The 15,009-nt window shown below is 36.6% G+C and overlaps 1 protein-coding gene across 6 annotated transcripts in view; it reads left to right on the top strand.

The window, feature by feature from the left end:
- IFT80 (intraflagellar transport 80) overlaps positions 1-15,009 on the top strand; it is a 53,947-nt gene that overhangs the window by 1,688 nt on the left and 37,250 nt on the right. For 4 of the 6 annotated variants that reach the window (XM_087933361.1, XM_087933357.1, XM_087933358.1 and 1 more), the window contains 4 exons: positions 3,838-3,954; positions 7,383-7,601; positions 10,837-10,947; positions 11,942-12,010. In XM_087933361.1, the coding sequence (XP_087789487.1) occupies positions 3,915-3,954; positions 7,383-7,601; positions 10,837-10,947; positions 11,942-12,010 (439 nt within the window). In that variant the 5' untranslated portion in view covers positions 3,838-3,914. Of the gene's footprint in view, positions 1-334; positions 554-3,837; positions 3,955-4,168; positions 4,573-6,124; positions 6,380-7,382; positions 7,602-10,836; positions 10,948-11,941; positions 12,011-15,009 lie in introns of those variants that run through there. The other 2 variants (XM_087933360.1, XM_087933362.1) reach the window with 2 other exon arrangements.

Below are 15,009 nucleotides of genomic sequence, written 5' to 3'. Positions count from 1 at the left end.
CGCTGTTTCCTCCCACCAAAATGATACCTATTTATCTTCTTGCATTTGCATGTTTTTGAATTGCTAGGTCTGTGATGGCGAACCTATGGCATGTGCCAGAAATGGCATGTAGTGCCATCTCTCCAGGCACGCCAGCCTTCACACTTGCTGGCCAGCTGGTCTTCGTGCATGTGGGAACATTGGAAACCGAAAGAGCAGCTCCCCAGCACATGCACAAGCAGGCACACCAGCCAGCTGATCTTTGTGCACACGTGCGCACCAGAAAACGGAAGACCAGGTGGCATGTGTGTGCCAGGCACCAGAAGCTCAGCTTCCCAGCACATGCCAGGGAGATGCTCTTCTGGTTTCCAGCACTCCTGCATGTGCGTGCCAGGGAGCTGCTCTTCTAGTTCCTGATACTCTTCTGGCACGTGCACAAGGTTCGCCAACACTGCTAGATGGAAAGACAGATTCTCACACCCATTGTGCAACGCTAGGGTCTCAAATCGTAAAAGCCCGGCATGTTAATAGCCAAGCCATCAGGCCACCCTAAAAGAAAATATTTCCAAAAAGTGTAAGTTTGTTAGAGTTAGCAGCTATGGTTCAGAGGTGAAATTTTTTTCTCAATTTGTCATGTGTAATAAATTTACTGAAAGAGAAAATTATAGTGTAGTTATAATAAAGAATAAAATTGAGGATATACTGATAAATCAGACAAAGTTTACAAAGAAAAGCATAGTGTGTAATGAGATCCCTCTGAAATTCAGATAGCTTTTACCAAAAGCTTGCTAATAACTGACTAAATAATACAAATATTTCCAGTACTGTAGGATTTCTCCCTTACGTTGCACTCTTAATATGTTCTTATGATAATCTTGCAGTAGAAAATACAGTTCTCGGGCCTTAAAACCAATACTTTTATTAAACAATATGTTTCATAGATTCTGGCATACTTCATGTAACTAACATGTTAACTGAGTGTAAATGTCATATTAAGCCATGGTGTAATTTATTTGGCTTCGGTTTAGCTTCTTGTGGTAAACATAGTCATTGTGTTTTCTGAATGATTTAGTATAATAAAGGAATCTAGCTATATCAAAGTAAGATTACATTATATTTTATTATGGGTGATCTCAGCTAATTACTCTTCAAAATAGGTAGAAAGTAAGTTGTATTTGTGGTCAGTGTGGTACTTGCTTTAATCGTTTTTTTTTTAATTCAAAATTAAGATTCTTAGAGAAAATCAAGAGTTCACACTATTTCAGTGCTCAAAGGGTGACTAGGTTAATGTTTTATCTGGATATTAGTTTTTACTGCCATGAAAATGTCTGCTTTCTGTTGTTCCAACTTTCTGTTGTTTCCAAAGAGAAGAAATCTACATGCATATTTCAGTAAAATGACAAATTAACACTGTATAACAGAGCAAGCATTTTCCATATATTATTTAGATGCTGTAATGCTATGCACATCTACATGAAAGTCCAAGCTAAAACTTTACATCTTGTGTCTAAGAAAATAATTATGTGCCACATATCTAGAGAGCCTGTTAAACAGCTCTATGGATAGTACTGTAATTGTAACATTATTTGGAAGTTCATCCTAGCCAAAGAATGGGGAATAATACATTGTTACAGTAGTAAAAGTATGCTTTCAGTGTCATTGATACTAATATGATTGTCAAGGATAGTATAAATCCTTGATATATCCTGACAATGTAAAAATACAAACAAGTTGTGAAAACTTAGATTTATTTATTTATTTTTTAAAAACCACTAGACTATAGAGTATTATAAAATGTACTAAAATTTTGATGTGAAATATCTGTAGAGGAAGGTTATATGACTAAGATTAAAGTTAACATGATTTTTTGTAAGCTGTCTTATATAAATATGTGTTAGTAATTGCATTGAAAAGTGGAAGCTGTATGCATCTTCTCTAGTGAGGGGAAAAGAATCAGCAATTGAGAGAGTAAGAGAGCCTTAATCAGAAACATAATCTTAAAATGTATATTCATTCACACATAGAAATAAGATTGTGAACCAGAATGTGATTTATTGAAACTTGTTTCATTTTAAAAATACTGTATGAAAAACTTTATTTTTGAAATGCAGTAACAAAGTTATATGCTGTACTCTCCTATTACCTCATTCTCATATTTAATTAATAAATGACAGAAGTTTCAGCTATATAATAACTGGATGAAACAAATTATTTTAAGAACATATAAAAATTGCTTTTTCAGTTAACCAGCTCTTAAGCCTGATTTTGCTTATTCTGTGTTATTAAAATATGCATTTATGCCTAACTGTAGCATTCTCTAAAAGTTCAACCCTCAAACTTTTTTGAAATTAAATTTATAAGAAGTATCTTTTTTTCAAATTAATTGTGAAATACTCTGGGGCAAACTGATATGTCCTGTAGCTGTATCTATTTTAGGCCTTGTAAAAACCTTTGTGTAGTAATTCTTCAGTGGGTTGTGGCCCGTTTGTCATAGGACCCCTAAGAGATTAGAAAGCATGTGTTCTAATTAATAAGATATGCTGAATAAGCAAGTGCCTCTTAGTTAATTTTAATGCAAGTATTTTAATTGTAGAAGTTAGATTATTGTTTTGCAGAGTAATTTGTATTATTTTCTGTTTTTTGTAGTTATTCTTTCTTACTCTTCAGTTTGTACCAGGAAATAGACCCAAGGCTTTTAATACTAAGTTAATAAAGTACCAATATGGTCAATATTTTTTCTCATGCATATAATTATATTGCATTTTATTAGCTTTGGTCAGAGGACATATTAGCTTACAATTTATTAATGTTTAGTTTTAATACAAGTGTATATTGTTACATTTTAGGGCAAAATCCTAAAGAATAGGTAAAATGTAATTTGCTAATATTACAATAAAATAATTTAAAAATAGGTCCTTTAAAATATGCTTATGTGCTTAAAGCATAAATATTCCAAGGATATCTTGAAATAATTGAAGTGAACCTTTAGACTGTGCCAGAATTGTTCACCGACACATCTTTGGAAGATAGAATGTTTTCTACTGTTGCCATTTCAAAAGTTTTTTCTCCCTTATACCTGCCAATCAAATTGATCTTAAAGAACAGCTTTCAAACAGGATCCTTATCACAAATATTACTCATGATTAGTTAGATGCAGCTGGTTTTCTGCCGAAGCCTGATATGAATAGTGATAGGACAGAGTTGGTCTTGGAAATACTTGGGCAACCTATGCAACTGATAAAGAATATTCTTCCACATTTTGGACATTTGTCTTTCTAGACTTCTTCAAAAGAAGCTCTTTACGGAACCTAATGAAATTGTCTAACCCAAATGTGAATAATGTATGAAATGTTCAAAGTCCAGTCTAACCATAGTTGATGGCTAAGATAGCTAAAGATTTGCAGGCCATCAGATTGTTAGGGAAATTCAGCTTATTCCAAGAAAAAGCTCATTGTTATCTCCAGGTAGATTCCTACATTTGAAGTAATTATTTGCCAACTTAGATACATTTCAGCTTCTTAACATTTAATGGTTCCAAAACCTCTTTATACCTGTTAGAACTCCACTATCTTTCTGGAGCTTAATTATAAGAAAAAAAGAAGTAAACTTGGATTGTATATTACGTTGGTAAAATTATGATAGGAAATTTTAGAAGATTGTTACCATCTGATTCATATAAATGTTGATCTTCACAAACCAACAATTATAAAATAGAGTTGAAAATTCAGGGAAATTGAAAAATATCTCTGTATTGCTACTGTGGACAAAACAGTCAAAATATGTTTGCATTTATTAACATGTTAATCTTTTATGTAGTCTTAGAGGATGGTGTATTAATGATTTTTTAAATATTTACAGTTGTAACATATGCAATCAAGACAACATTTCTTCATCCATGAATCTGCTGCCTTATCAGCACAGAAAATAAAGTCCAAATGAGGTTAAAGATATCACTGCTAAAAGAACCAAAACATATCCTTTGTTTGTGTCTGAAATAATGTTGTCAATATAATAGACCTTATGTTTCTCAATGTCTGTAGTAATTTATGTTTTAAAAAGTATGTGTTATAAGCTAATAAAATGTGGTGTCCTGCAGTGAAATGAGCAAAGTCATTCTCATCGACACTGCAATGAGAGTCCAGGAATGGGTTAAGGTCCTCCTGATGTCATCAGACTGGCTGGCCCGCCCATCTTTTGCCTCAGCGTCTTGTCAAAGAACTAGTTTCTGGAAAGATTGCTTTAACAGAGCTAAGAGAAAGTTTGAAAAATTGATTAGGAGACAGATTCTGACTGAAAAATCCAGGATCCGGTAGAGCTCTGTCTCCAGGAGAGTGGGGATCTGTTCTCCTGCAGCATTGAGGCTTCGGCACTGCCTCATGAAGGGCTGCTGACCCATGGAGCCTTCTTAGAAGTCTTCCATGCAACTCCATCGATCACGCAGCTCGCTGCTGCCGCCTGAACTGCTCCACAGCTGACCCCAGAGCTTCATTCTACCACCTCTCAGCTGTTTCACTGCAATTTGATCACTCGGGGCCTGGTAAGAGCCTATTGAGCAAAGGAGGTAAAGAAACCATTCTGGAGCCTCTCCACATGGTGAGTGGCCATTTTGAATCAGCTGGGCGGCCATTTTGTTGAAGGTAAAAACGCTTTCTCAGGGCTTCTCAGTTTATAACTAGCCTGGCCCATTGCATCAGGCAGCACCTCACAGGGGAAGCTCATAGCACCCTTGGTGTCTGTGTTGTTTGCAGTGTGGAAAGGGAAGCACCCCAGCCTGCTACCAAAGAATTGGAAGAGCCCCAAGAGGCAGAAGCCCCTTCGAGGAAGAAAAAAAGATAGCCCCTTCTGCCAACGAAGAAGTTGCTGCAAAAATCAAGGCCAAAGCCCTAGCTCCTTGAAAGTCTTCAAAATCTGAGCTTAGGGCTTAAATAGAAGGCATGCTGCTCTTGAAAAGCAGTTTGAAAAAAGGTTGGCACAAATGCAAGCCCAGAGTCATCAGGTCTCATTCTGGGGAGGTGCTATATTAGTCCTGAGATTTCTTCTAAGCGAGGGGAATCCGCTTCCAGTCAGCTGTTAGCATGGTCCCCTGAGAGAGTGGAGGAAGAACAATTTCCCCAGGATTTAAGCAGGTCATGGCCTTCCTTTAGACAGGCTTCATGCGGACCTGGTCCTTCCTTCCAGGGGGTTCAGGGAGGATTTAGGCCTAGGCCTGAAGCAGCCTACACCCCCACTGCTGTGGGCCTACACTCGGAGAAGAATAGGCCTGAAGATCTCAGGGAGATGGTCACAGTAGCCATTAGACAGGGCCTAGCAGAAGGATTCAAACATCTCCTTCACCCTCAAGGAGGGGACCCAGCCTTGTTAACCCAAAGGTTTCCACAAGGGGTCTCCCATTCTCAGAAGGTTGTGCCCAGGCATCAGTTCTCTTCTCCCACTCGGAGTGGAGGGAGGAAGAGGAGGATAATTATTCCAAATCCTCTGACCATAGCCATTCTGGTCATTCTGAGGAGGAGGAAAGGGAACTTATAGATCCCAATATGTCTGAGAGGAGGACCTCAGAGTTGATCAACCTCCTCTTGGAGGAGTTTTTAGACCTTCATTTTTCAAGGCCTTGGTCACTGCACAACTCAGCCCTGAGGAGGTGGGCCCTGAACCACAAGCAACCACTTCTGGCCACTCCGATTCATTATTCTCTAAGCCAGTGGTACAGGCGGGGTTCTCCCCTCCCCCTTCTTTTCCTTGATTTAGTAAAGGAACAGTGCACCTCCCCAGGGGCAGGACCTCGCCCGTCTGCTAATGACGGATGATTCTACAATGTGGGACCATCCCTGGTCAGTGCCCAGGTTGTGCCGTCGGTAGATGCTCCAGTGGTGGCTTTCTTCTCCTCTGGCACCCCCACTGAACCAGAGGATGTGCTCAAGGCTGAGGACAGGCGATCCGAGCAAACTCTCAAGCACACTTATCAGGCTGCAGCCTGGGTGATTAGAGCATCCACGGCAGCCTCGTTTTTTTTACGAGGCTGGCTTCACCAGCTTCAGGAGAGGCTTCTGGCCACCGAATGCAGGGCACACCAGGACATCAAAAAAATTATTGCAGCAGTGGAGTTTACAGCAGACGCCATCCTGAACTCAGCCAAATTTACTTCCAGGGCCATTGCTTCTTCTGTGACAGCCAGGCGGCTGCTTTGGCTGCGCAACTGGCAGTCTGACTCTCGCCGAAAATGGAAGTTGGCATCAGCTCCATGCGCAGGCGAGAAGCTGTTTGGTGACATCCTTGACCTTTATTTGACGGAAACCAAGGACAAGAGGAAGGTCCTTGGCAGGAAAGAAGTCCGAGTATCATCCTGGACCTTACTATCACCCTTTGTCCTTCAGATCTGATACCAGCCCTCGATTCTCCAGAGGTCAGAGGTCTTTTTCATATTGTGCATACTGCATTCTGGACCAGTTGAAGCTTCCTGATGGTCTTCAAAGGCAGTTCAATGTAGACTGAGTTACAGTAGATAGGTTGCGAAGTGACCAGAGCATGAGTGACATTCTGAAGGGGGCCCCAAGATCTAGGAAAGGGTTCAACTGTCACAAGTTTTATAAAAGTCTTCCTGGCCACATCTGCCACTTTTTCTTTGAGCAGGATCTATGCGTCCAGAAAGACTCCCCATATGGTTCTGTACCCCTGAATAGGGAGAAACAATCCTTGCCAAATAGAAAGATGAGGTATCCCTAGATCTGGACAACACCAAACACCCACAACTACTTGGTAGTTGTGAGACAGTTTACAGTCAAAGGTTTTGAATAGAAAAAAACGGCTTGTAAAAAATTAATCAGGTTGATCTAAAGGTTTTGAGAATATGGAAAGCATGTGGAATAGGGGTAATTTGAAACCTCATCTAAACTGTTCATTGTTAAACACTTCAACAACAAGAAGCAAAAAAATGAATTTTCTATTGCTTGGTGATGGATTAAAAAACATGAATAGAAATAAATAGCCTGTTTTGAAATAGATATAAACAAGCTAACTATTAAACTTCTATAGTTTGCAATATTATATTGCTGTTCTCTAGGAAAAGTTCAAGTTGTGTAAGTTCTATTTAAATAGGTCAGTAATGATCGATTCTTAATGATTTTAGTGGATTTACAGCTGGTTTTGGATTTAAGACAACATTTTTACTATGTGCTAATCTTTATTCACATTCTCTGAAGAGCAGATGTTATAATATAATACTGTCTTTTGAGCAAAGCAGCTTTCCTACCAATCCATGTATTTTTTTTGTGCTGGAATATTCAGATGATGAGATTTTAAAATGTATTTATTGTATCAATTTTTAAAACAAATGTACATTATTTTTGAATAATGCATGAGTCAGATATGTTAGAAATATTTTTATTCCTTGATTCTTTTAAAACATAAGGAATTAGTTAGCTGTGTGGGCTGGACAACAGCAGATGAACTGTATTCGTGCAGCGATGATCACCAAATTATAAAATGGAACTTGTTAAATGGAGAAACAGCACAAGTTGTCAAGCTTCCTGATGATATCTATCCTTTAGATCTTCACTGGTTTCCTAAAAGTTTAGGTGGAAAGAGACAAACCCATGCTGAGAATTTTGTACTTACAAGTTCTGATGGTAAGTTGCCTTGAATATGTAATTCATTTTAGGGTACTGTCAAATATGATGCACAGAGGTGGTGGTATTTAGCAGGTTCTGATCAGTTCTGGCGAACCAGTAGCAGAATTTTTGAGTAGTTCAGAGTACCAGCAAATTACCACTTCTGACTAGAGATCTTACAGTATCCTTTCCCTGCCACGCCCACCAAGCCACACCCATAGAACTGGTATTAAAAACAATTGAATCTCACCACTGATGATGTACCATCCCAAATCACTAATTTTGATTCATTGTCACATTGATTGTATCTGCACATAACACTAGCTGGATTTGTTTTGCCCACTGTTGTTCAAACAGCGTAAAGTTGATCTTTTAGACAAGCAAATTAATAATGTTTTGGCCAATTTCTTATTTGTTTTTTCCTTCAATTATTTTTCTAAACAAGTGGCGTCTCTAAGTTGCATTCTGCTTGTGCTTTTTTCTTCTTTTATTATATAATATGTTTGTGAATCATGATGGTTCACTGGGTAAGTACTTTTATCTTGTTAGGGTTATCACTTTATAAGGCCTTGGTAAGACCACACTTGGAATACTGAATTCAGTTTTGGTCATCACAATATGAAAAAGATTTTGAGACTGGAAAAAATGCAGAGAAGAGCAATGATTGTGGGGGTGGAGGCTAGAACATATGAAGAATGGTTACTGGAATTGGGTTTCACTAGTAAAAAGGACTAGGGGTGGCATGAAAGCAGTGTGTCAATATTTGAGAGGCTTCCACAAAGGATGGGGTGGGTGGGTGTCAATCTATTCTCCAAAGCACTAGAAGGCAAGACAAGAAACAATGGTTGGAAACTAATCAAGGGGAACCTAGAACTAAGGAGAAATTTCCTGACTGTGAAAACAATAAATCAGTGGAACAGCTTGCCTTCAGAAGTTGTAGTTACTCCTTTACTGGAGGCTTTTAAAAAGAGACTGGATAGCCATTTGTCTGAAATGGTATAGGGTTTCTGGCTTGAGCAGGGGGTTGAGCTAGAAGACCTCCAAGGTCCTTTCCTATTCTTTATTCGGTTATTCTGTTATATGGAAATAAATGCAGTGTTGATTATCTATGTAGCTGAAATATTTTTCAATTTCTTTAATGGAATGTGCGTATTTGCTTTACAATATGACTAATTGTTAAAATTGGAACAATTTTATATTTAAAGTGTTTGTGGTTGCAAATGAATATAACAGGCATAGTTTTGTGCAGGTAGTACTTGAAAAGCCTGCTAATATCTTATGTGAATGATTTCCAGAACAGCAAAAATACTTCAAAATTGAATCTTCATGGCTTTATTAATTAATAAAAACGGGGAAAGGAGCAGATATGAAATTGAAATTGAGTCTTTTCAAAAAAAAAAATTATTTCAACTATATTATCAAAAAAGTTTTTTACTAAAAGTTTTAATTTTTTAAGTCTGATTTACAGGAGTAATCAAAAGAGTTAATATGTTGAAATTAGTAAGTAAAATATTAATAGAAAATACAGAATAAATCCTTGTTCAATCTAACTTGATAATTCTCTGATGAGATCCTGAAGTTGACATTCTTTGAAAATAGTTTTTAAGCCACATAAATATTGATATAATTAAGAAGCTATCCAGTCCATTCTTGGTTAGCTTTTTAATGTTTTGGGGTACTTTATAAATTATTTGTTAAAGTGAACAAGAGACAACCTGTTTCCCCGAAAATAAGACCCAGACAGAAAATAATCCGTAACATGATTTTTCAAGATGCTTTTAATTTAATCCCTACCACCCAAAATACCCCAGTTAAGATAATCAACCAGATACATTTAGTCCCCAAAATAAGACCTAACTGGAAAATAAGCCCTGATGTGTCTTTCCAAACAAAAATTAATATAAGACCTGGTCTTATTTTCAGGAAAACACGAGTATTCAAAATCTACCAAGGACAAATTTATACTGAATTTTGCTCATTTTATGAATAGGCACTCCGAAAAATGTGTTTTAACTATGCTCCGAAACATCTTCAAGGAGATCACAATTTGGGTCCCACATGGGAACGTTGTTCTGTGAGAGTTGAATTTATACAGAAAAACACCTTTTCTAGATCCCTTAAATATATCATATGGGGATGCTAATCATCCCAATTTTAGATGTATGTCCTAGATGGGTCAGTTGTACATGAAGGTTTATAAGGCTTCTGTATAAACCATTATAATTTGTGTTCCTGCCTTTCAAAGAACTGTATTGGTAATAATCCTCATTTGGATAAGAAATGATCTGTCCATAGTGAAGAACCATAATATTCTTTTGTTTCAAAAGATACATTAAGGCTCTAAGCAGGGGTGTCAAACTTGATTTCATTAAGGGTTGTGTCTGACCTTGGGGGGCTGGGATGGGTGTGACCAGGGTGGGTGTGGCCAGCATGACATCACCTGTGTCAGGGGTGCTTGTGGTGGCCAAGCGCTCTGCCAGCAAAAACGGGCTCCTGAGCTCCATTTTTGGTTATGATGACCTCCTGCAACTCTCTACCAGCGAAAATGGAGCTTGGGTGACAGAGCACGTGTGAAATTCGCAAGTTTCATTTTTGCTGGCAGTGGCACCATGGGCTAGTCCTTTACTATTTCCAGGATGGCCCCAAGGGCCAGATCTAAGCACCCCATGGGCTGGATGTGGCCCCCGGGCCTTGAGTTTGACACCCCTGCTCTAAAATGAAGATCAGATTTTATATGTGATCAGCTGAATGAATTTGATTTTATTACTTGGGTAAACATGATCTTATTGCAAATAGATCTATTTATCAACAGTGCCCAAACCTAAATACAGTAATATGGCCACTTGGGACCAATAAAGTTCCAGAGTTACTATAATCAAACTCTGCATCTCCCTTTCCTCTGAAACAGCATGCCAAGAACTCCCATCATATCTTCCCAGGCTTTTCAGCACCAAAGCATATTTCTTCTTTAGGGGTCCTGTAACTAACTGCACATACTGTCCCTGAGCTGATTCTTTCAATGAGATAAATTAGTTTATCTAATTTGTCCTATTGGTTTCAATGCCATATATGAGTGAATAATTTCAGTTGAACTGAAACCAATTATTTATATCAGTGAGAAATATTTCCAACTGAAAATAGTAAATTGACTAACAAATTAGAAAAAGAGAAGAATGAAACACTGTTTTTCAGAAATCATCTTTGTATATAAATTAGGTTTATAATGAATATAATTATTATAATACTTCTATAGGTAAGTTTCATTTGATTTCTAAAACTGGAAGAGTTGAAAAAAGTGTAGAAGCCCACTGCGGAGCTGTACTTGCAGGAAGATGGAATTATGAAGGTACCGCACTTGTTACAGGTAACAGGATTCATCTCTTAAGTGTGTCCTGAAGGAATATGGTTATCCCAACATGCAAAAAGAGAATTGCTCCTTTTTTAAAGTGCAGAAATTGAAAAAAAAGATGGAATAACATTTGTGTAATTGCTTATTTTTTTCAAGTACATGATGGAAAAGAAATAATATGAGTACTATATAAAATACATAGTGCATGGAAATTAGGTAAAGATAGATAGTTATATAGAGAACATTCATATTTATTTCATTATTGTGCTTGTAGAATATGTTGCTTTAAATTCTAATAATACATTATCATTTGTGTATTCAGAAAGTAGGTAAACCAGAGGCTACATTTGATATGAAAAACTTTATTTATTGTATAGTTCAGTCAGTAATAACTGACTGAAAGGCAACATCATGGAATAAAAACTAGTTGTTCCTCACTTGTATTGATTTATACAACAGTGAATTTCAGTGAATCCCTGAGTAAATAGAAGTTGCCATATATTGTACATGGTAAAAAGTGACATAAATATAAGAATTGAAACTAGAGGTTCTCATTTATTTATATTTTCTTCTTAAATTATAAGATGATTAAGAAAATTATTCAAATGGGACTATGGTAAGATGTCCTCAAGCCAACTTTGATTTCTGACAACTACACAGTTGAAGTTTTCTTGGTAATAGCTTGCCATTGCTATCTTCCAGGATAAATGGAAAGTCTGCCTTCTTATTTAGGTGATTTAAGAATATTTAGAAAAACAGGAAGAAAACATTTATATTGATTATAATAATCATATCATATTTAGGAAACTTTGAAACTTTGAATTAGTCACCCTAGAGAATGATATTTCTTTTTACCATACAATTCCTCAGAAAGCAATGAGAAACACTTTAAGACTGTTAGTACTGCTTTTTAGGGGTAAAGTAATAATGCAACTTATAATATTCAAAGTTTTAAAGGATTTTAATGCTGAAAACTTACTTAAGCAAAGACTTTGATATTTATTTCTAGTTGGTGAAGATGGACAAATAAAAATTTGGTCCAAGAGTGGAATGCTAAGATCCACATTAGTACAACAAGGTAAGTTGTTATTTCTTCGTTGTTTTTGAAATTCCACCTAAGAATAAATTCTGAATTTTTCAGAACATACATTCTCCAGAATACAAATTCTGAATTCTGAATTCTTCAGAATGCACATTCAGGAGAGTGAGAAGTTCCCTGATAATGGGCTCCAGCATGAATCTGAAAGCTTGGAAGAGTAAACATTTGGTCCTGCTAACTGGCTCAGATTGGATCTTGCAACATTCTCCTGGGACACATATATTTGCCTTCATTCACCAATTTGTTTCTTTACTGGATGTCTTACTGATATCTTAAATGGAATATAGTGAAAAGGAGTCTGCAGTTTTCAAACTTCCCTGCAAACACCTTGTAGTTCCAGCTTCCATTTTGTTCACTGTACTGCCACATTACTTCCTATTCTAGAATTTCTACTTCTTTCAATTTTCGTTTAAAGCAGCACTTTTTCCAATTGTCATTTATTTGATGACCAACTATATTTTATTGGTTTTATTTCTCTTATCCAAATCTCTTATAATTGTTTTATTTTGAGTTAGAGTGGTTTTAAGTAAGCTATAAAATACATAAAGAAGTATTTTACTCTATCCTTTTAGTTTTTTTTATCAGTTTGAATGATAAGGTTATTTTCTAGCAAAGAGCAAATACAAAAGGAGTAATTGATATTAAAGGGACTATTTTTTTTACATTTTCCTTCTAGTTAAAAAACATAAATACAGACTTTCCCTAGGTATGGAATCATCCATGAATGGGAATACCTTTTTGAAAGTAACTTTTCAAAAAGTGGTATCGAAAGATCTAATGCAGCTTATTAGTGGGTTAGGTGATTCAATTTCAGATGAAGTCAATTGTGAAGAAAAAATAGCTAATATTTTGTCAAAGGATGAACTAGTTGCCTTAGAATTGGATTAGTCTAGTACATTGTTGTTGTTGTTGTTGAGTTAGAAATGAAAAAGCATCCCCAGAGAAACAAATATAACTACAGTCCAATTATAGTTCAGTTGAGTTTCTCAATCACTAAATGTGGTATGCAAATCTTTAGTCCAAATTACAGTGGTGTTACCATGAAAATAGGAGGAGAATATCTCTGACAATGTTATATCAAATAAAGTTAGCAATGGATAAACATTATTACTAAAATTGGTAAGAATGCCAAGATAGTAAAATCCTCATGCTTTCCATTGTTAATTTATTCCAGTATTTAATTTTATTCAATTTTAAATTCAATGTTGAATTCAAACAATTTCATGCTGTTTGACTTTATAATCTTTTTCATTATATGTTGCTTTGATGATTGCTGAGATTCTCTACTGCTTTTTCTTCAACCAGATAAATAAATTATGAGTTCATCTGAGAATAATGTATTGTAGCAATCTAATGTGCATTATTTTTAATTTATTGGGAACGTTAGTTTAGTATTCTATAATGCAGTTATACAGTTATATATTCAAACAATGTTTGAAAAGCTGAAATCTCACAAACCATTTAATTGGAATATGGATAAGACACAGTCTCAATCCTGTACCCAGAGCTGAATCCTGACTGAAAAATATCAGATAATTTGCTTCATGACCATTCCTGCATCCACACAAATTTCATCCCCATTTAAGTTCTCCTGCTCTGGTTCTTTGAACCACTTTGAACAACTAGGAAATAGCTTAGCTGTATTTCTTTTGCTTTTTCTGCTTTTTTTCTGCTGACAAACCCATATCAAAGCTTAATTTATTACCTTTGAGTTTCAGTAAGCTATTTGGGGTGAGGAGCTTAAATAATAAGTGATAAAAACAAATTGAATACAATAGAAAATAAATGCTAAAATATAATGTTAAAGATTTCATCACATCCTCCAAAAGTCAATCCAGATAAAAATTCCTGCAATCTTGCCAGTAGTAGCTCATAATTTGGAGATTCTCTGTGGGAAGGGAATTCTTTTGCTGCAAATTAGCCAAGAAGAATTCTTCCCTGTATATGCTTGTTTTTTCAGTTTGTTCTTTATATACTTCCATGCTGAAAGAAGAGAGTAAGATAGAAAGCAATGCCATCATCTTGACCTTTTCTCCTCCCTGTTAACTTTCTTTATCTTAGTATCCTTTATTTCTACCTCTACACCATCTTTCTGTCTAAAAAACCCTTTATATCATTTTTCTTTTGACAAGAACATACTTAATGCTGAATATCTTTCAAGAGCGTGTTCCTTTAAAAATATTTTGATTGTGTTCTATATTATCTTTGTCATCTTCGGTGCTGATTTGGGTTGTAGAGCCCCAGACAGACATGGTGTGCAATCCTCTTTGATTCATTACTCTTGCTCTTGTAAGAGTAGGGGTGGGTTTCTACTGGTTCTGTCCACCTCTGTAGAACTAGTAGCTCTGAAGAGCAGCAGACATAGAACCTGTTCTATGTCTGCGGATGTTTTTGCCCACCCGCCCACCTGGGCTCTTACCTGACCCTTATTTCCTGATTTTTCAACTTCAGCTGCCAAACGAGGCACAGCTGCAGTTAAAAAAGCAGGAAAAGAGGGCTGTTTCAAAGGCTGCTTCTCTGCACGCAGGGTGCTGATGACAATTTAAAGACGCACGCTCGCAGGGAAGCACGTCATAAATCACCAAACCTCGTAAATCACCGAACTGATAGTTAACCGTGTCATATCCCACCCCTGAGTAAGAGCAGATGGCAATCATGACTAGGAGGACCTTTGCACAGCTTTGTGTTGCATGCCAGTTATGCTCACTTATACTGTTCCTGGACTGTGTGGCTGTGCTTCAGTTACTTATGCCCTAGTCACCTTCCAATTGGATTACCATAATGCACTCTACATGGTGCTGCCTTTGAAGAAAATCCAGAAGCTTCAGCTGGTGCAAAATAAAAAAATGCACATATGTTTCTAACAAGATATATATTATGCCTCTACTCCATGAGCTACATTGATTGCCAGGTCCAATTAGAGGTTCTGTATCAAGTGCAAGAAATCAGGAAATCAGGTCTTGTGATATCTTGTTTAG

The sequence above is a fragment of the Pseudonaja textilis genome, chromosome 4, assembly GCF_049901715.1.
Source record: "Pseudonaja textilis isolate UNSWEBS1 chromosome 4, rPseTex1.2, whole genome shotgun sequence".
NCBI lineage: Eukaryota > Metazoa > Chordata > Lepidosauria > Squamata > Elapidae > Pseudonaja > Pseudonaja textilis.
This window is presented reverse-complemented; position numbering and strand designations above follow the sequence as displayed.